We start from the raw sequence: 5,093 nt of genomic DNA, 5'->3' as shown, positions 1-5,093 counted from the left end.
AAGAATATTTGAGAATATGGAAAGATAATCAGGAAAGGAATGCCAAAGTAAAATTCTTAAGTTAGAGATAAGACTATTTTAACTTTCGACAGGGCAATAAAAACCATAACAGGTAGGGGTTTAACATCTCTACAGGCTATGAAATCATATTACCCCATCAAGCAGATATAAACTGCTTCTTTGTCCATTGTGATTTGTTAATCAAATACACTGTGCTGCCCATATTCCATATTCCAAAACTGTCAGGTGATGGAAGGTTAACAAGGAGCAAGGACTTGCTTCTATTCAGAGAGTCTAGTGTGAGATGAAAGATTTAAGCCATCAGCATTTTACGTTTTTCCAGGTTGGAGATGGTTTTTTCCTTCCAGCCGGAGCCCAATAAGTGTTTGTAGCTATCTCTCCCCTTGTCAGCCCCGTTGAATTTAGGCTGAACTCCCAGGTTAGGAGGCCAGAAGATAGGCTGGTACTTAAGGAGAATGGTTCTGGATCCCAAGTGGAGGCAAGTATGAGGAAGTCTTTTCCAATGGCATAAGCTCTTTTGTTCAGCTGCTAGACACCAAATGCCCAGTTCCAGACCCCACCACACCATTTAGGACTTTTGTCACGAGCATGAGGAACTTGGATCTAGTCAGGAGCCTAGGGTGGAGAATGCAATCATCCCAGAGAGGGCTGGAAGCCCCTGCTGTGTTGATGCAGCGGCTTGTGCCTCACACATGCAGAGGGGCCTCAGGCCAGCCTCCATGTCCAGGGTCACAGTGCACCCCCACCTTCACACAAAGGAGAGTTGGGAAGAGATGTGGACAGCAAGAGAGAAACTGATTTAGTCCTTAAGCAGCACACGTCCCCACAGAGTTCAACCACACACAAAACAACAAGAACAGACATACTCCCCCTTTCCTTACAAAAATACGGCAACTAGAAGTCTTCCTAACTTTTTAGGGGTCTTAGTGTGTAAACAAATACATTCAAAATGATGCATTCAACTTCAATTCCATTTCAGAGATGCACAGACAGGACACAGTGAATGGGATTAGAATCATCATCAGGAGGGAGGACTCAGGAGTGGGCATCCTGCTTGGCCAGGCCAGGGGATGCCAGCGGCCCACAAAAGGAGTCCTCTCCATGGCCTCCTTGTAGATTCTCCTGCAGAGCACTGCTGCCTGGAAAACGCCTTCTGTCTTCCACTCACCACGCTAACCTCCGCCCCATCAGAAATTTTCCTTCTGCGCAGTGATTGCCCCATTCACCTGGTTGGGAAACCAGAGGCGTAGCCACTCTGGAAGTGAGCAGCTGCTCTGACTGGCCTGAGGCCCCGGGCAGCTGGCCAAGCCCAGCTGCTATAAAGGGAGCCGACACTCAGCTCTGCATATCCTCTGTCAACTCTGTTTCAGGGAGACCAGGTGAGTGCGATCGTCCCTGTCTGCCCCACACTTTGGCCTTCCTTTAGGGAGGGCCAGGGAGTGGAGCAGCCTTTTCTGAGAGGGGGAGAGAAAGCTCAGGGAGGTCTGGACCAAAATCCAGAGCTCCTGGAGGAGGAGAGTAAGATAGGGACAGAGAAAAAGCTGAATACCCTAGCATTTTCGGATGAGGGCATATTCATTTCCCAAGCTAGGCCCTTCTTGGGCAGAGGGACAGGGCATAGGGAGAGTTAGCAGGCACTTTGAGAGTGTGTGTGTGTGTGTGACCCTAAGCCCTCCCAACCATGTATCCATGTGGTCCCTCCCATTCCCATCATAGCCGTAGCCATCACTGGGTTTTAGTTGTTAGGTGGTACAGGCCAGGACAAAGCCATGACTTGGGATATGAACCTTCTGAGTATGCCCCTAGTCTTCAGTCTGCTGTGGGCAGAGGCACCATCCCCACCCTGGGATCCCCATGTACTCCCTCTTACAGGCAGGGCAAATCCTTGGGCACCATGCTGACAGACCTGGAGAAAGCCATGGACTCCCTCATTGACGTCTACCACAAGTACTCCCTGGTTAAAGGGAATTACCACGCCGTCTATAGGGACGACTTGAAGAAATTGTTAGAGACAGAGTGTCCCCAGTACACGAAGGTGAGGAGGGGATGGTGTGGTTGGGGTTCTCTGCCAGGCTCTGAGGAGGCCCTGAGTCACTGCTCCCCTGTGCTGCTCTGTGGAGACAGCCAGGCCTCAGCTCTCCCTGAGATCTTCAGACACTGGCCTCTTTCTCCTCAATCTTGACAGGAAAAGAATGCAGACGCCTGGTTCAAAGAGTTGGACTTCACTGCGGATGGTGCCATTAACTTCGAGGAGTTCCTCATCCTGGTGACCAAGGTGGCCCTGGTAGCCCATAAAGCAAGCCACCAGGAGTAGCAGCGCTATGGCCCATGGGGCTGGCCCTTGCACTTGTCCCTGCACAACAATAAAGTAGCTGATGCCTCAGGACTCTCTTGGTCTCCTGCTTTTCTCTGGCGGAATGATGTTCCTGGCAGGTGGAGGGAGAATTGGAAAACCCTGGAAAGAAAAACAGGCCTCTGTCGTCTCCCACTCCCCATCTCTGGGAACCTTCAGTGCCCACCACTGTATGTTTCCTCCCCGTGTTCTCCCCAAACTATTCCTGAGTCTCTTCCAGCCCCATGGTCCTGAGTCATTGGTTCCAGGACTTAAAAATTCTGAAAAGTCCAAGACACTATAGCTGATGATTTTCCAACTTGTCCCAAATGGGTTATATGGGAACAGGGTCATGTAGGGAAATTCATAGTGTTCTGTGAAATCAACTTTAATTTCCAGCTAAATGTCTTAGATGCCACTCTTGGGAAATTAGGGAGATAACTACGTAGAAGGTTCTGTGTGTGTGTGAGAGAGAGAAACACAGAGAGATAGACTGATTGTGTGTGTGGTGTGACTATAGGTGGATGTTGAGAGTCCTACATTAACTACACTGATAGCCCCCTCACCCCACACCTGTAATTTCTCCTTAGAGATTTTGGAAGTTTTCTTTCCCTCTCCACTCTCAACCTCCTAACTTCATTAAATAAAGGAATGGGCAGATCAGCCAATAAATCGATAAAACTCAGCTCAAAGAATAGGGTATTCAAATGCTGCCCAGCAGGTTAAATGCTCTGGTGATTAGTGAATCATCTAAAATAGCCTCCCGTTCCTTACTCTGGATTGTCCAAGGGCCTGGTAAAATGGGGAGGCCAGAAGAAAACTGGCGCCTCTCACCAGAACCCAACCCTCATGTTGAGGGTCCATTGTCAACCAGTGAAAACAAAAACCAATTTAAGAGGGAAACCATTAGCTGGGATCTAAGAATTGCAATTAGGGCAACACAGATTCAGACAGAAACCCAAATAGTGTCCCACTTGGGACTAAAAGTCAGAGGCTTTTAAGGCAAAGGAGGAAGGTTGTCTTACAAAGAATTTTAATTAAATGTGGAGGCAGAGACCCAGTTTTGGCTAAACATTGATTGACTATTGACTCCATCTTGAGCAAGGCCAAAGTGCTCAGTCTTTGTGATCAGGATGTCCGTTCTCCTGCTGACACGTAAAACAATTGCCATTTTGCTCCAGTCCAAATATTTGACCCAGTCCAAGGTTCAGGACAGCAAAGCAGTTTCTCTGGAGAGGTAATTCCTCTTCTTTTTTTTTTTTTCAATATTTAAGGATATTTTATTTTATTTATTTTTTAATTTTTTTTTAAGATTGGCACCTGAGCTAACAACTGTTGCCAATCTTTTTTTTTTTCTGCTTTTTCTCCTCTAATCCCCCCAATACATAGTTGTATATTTTAGTTGTAGGTCCTTCTAGTTGTGGCATGTGGGATGCTGCCTCAACGTCGCCTGACAAGCAGTGCCATGCCCGCGCCCAGGATTTGAACCAGTGAAACCCTGGGCTGCCGAAGCAGAGCACACGAACTTAACCACTTGGCCACAGGGCCAGCCCTTGGAGCGGCAATTCTGACTCCATTTTAAAACGGCTCCACTATACTCAATTGTGACATTTTACCCTTTGACCAAGATTTTTCTCTGAAAACATCACTGATCAATCATTTTAAAGCATTGCTGATCAGCCATGAAAGCATTGTTTGTCCCTTATTGCCAGGAAGGCTCATTCTTGGCATGTCATGTATCTCGTGTAGGAGAAAAAGTGGTTTCCTTGGGAGCCTTAGGCCACATTTCAACAACAAGAGTGCCAGAGCAGAGAAAAAAGTCTTACATCAACCTCCTTTAAGGGCAAGCATTGTCTGTAGTTCCTAAAAGTTTCTCAAGTGAAGGCTCATAAGCCTTAGCAATCATTTGAAAGCACTGAGTGACCATTATCCTAGTGGTGTTTTTATAACGTTGAGCTCTGCAAAAGAGACAAATGTTTTGTAACAGCAAGAATTCCTATAATAATAAACAAAATTCTAACTCTAAACTGGAGAACAGATGTGAACTAGGAGGCCCTTCCTGAGGGTTTCTGAATTCTAGAGGCATCAGGTAGAAAGAAAAAGTAAATGTTTCATCTTTATTCACAAAGGTATATCTTACCAAATTGTTGATAGCTTAATACGGATGATCGCTTTAAATCTGCAAACGAAAACATTAAAGCATCCTCCTCAGTTCATATAGCCCCATGTAATTAATATTTCTTCTTGATATTTTGTTAGCAGATTTACGAAGCCACCAGTCTCTCTGTAAGAGTTCCATAATTTCTTACCCAGTTCAGTTTTATGATCTAAAAGCACATCAGAAATCTGGATTCTAAAGTAAGAGTCAGAGTCCTTTCCATGATTCTCTCTGAAGATAAAACTTACTTGCGAAGGCAGCAGAGTAAAACAACAATTGTTTGTAAATGACAGAAGATTTAAAATGGCATGGTTAGGGGCTGGCCCTGTGGCCGAGTGGTTAAGTTCGTGTGCTCTGCTGCAGGCGGCTCAGTGTTTCATCGGTTCGAATCCTGGGCGCGGACATGGCACCGCTCATCAAGCCACGCTGAGGCAGCATCCCACATGCCACAACTAGAAGGACCCACAGCGGGGAATATACAGCTATGTACCGGGGGGCTTTGGGGAGAAAAACTAAAAAAATAAAATCTTTTAAAAAAAAAATTAAAATGGCATGGTTAAAAATTGGGGATGACAATGCAAT

At 46.0% G+C, this 5,093-nt stretch overlaps 1 protein-coding gene across 1 annotated transcript; it reads left to right on the top strand.

Annotated features, from left to right (window-relative positions):
* Positions 1-1,000: 1,000 nt before the first annotated feature.
* LOC100061699 (protein S100-A8) lies at positions 1,001-2,407 on the top strand. Its single transcript, XM_001494358.5, has 3 exons — positions 1,001-1,400; positions 1,894-2,056; positions 2,207-2,407. The coding sequence occupies exons 2-3, from the start codon at positions 1,916-1,918 to the stop codon at positions 2,333-2,335; spliced, it is 270 nt and encodes an 89-aa protein (XP_001494408.1). The 5' UTR covers positions 1,001-1,400; positions 1,894-1,915; the 3' UTR covers positions 2,336-2,407.
* The last annotated feature ends 2,686 nt before the right edge of the window (positions 2,408-5,093 follow it).

The sequence above is a fragment of the Equus caballus genome, chromosome 5 (assembly GCF_041296265.1).
Source record: "Equus caballus isolate H_3958 breed thoroughbred chromosome 5, TB-T2T, whole genome shotgun sequence".
Lineage (NCBI taxonomy): Eukaryota > Metazoa > Chordata > Mammalia > Perissodactyla > Equidae > Equus > Equus caballus.
Note: the sequence above shows the minus strand (reverse complement) of the source record. Positions and strands in the feature narration are given on the sequence as shown.

Coding starts and splice junctions, on each gene's coding strand:
- LOC100061699 (XM_001494358.5), top strand. CDS start 1,916: ATGCTGACAGACCTGGAGAAAGCCATGGACTCCCTCATTGACGTCTAC. Junction 2,057..2,206: donor AGTGTCCCCAGTACACGAAG/GTGAGGAGGGGA, acceptor CAATCTTGACAG/GAAAAGAATGCAGACGCCTG.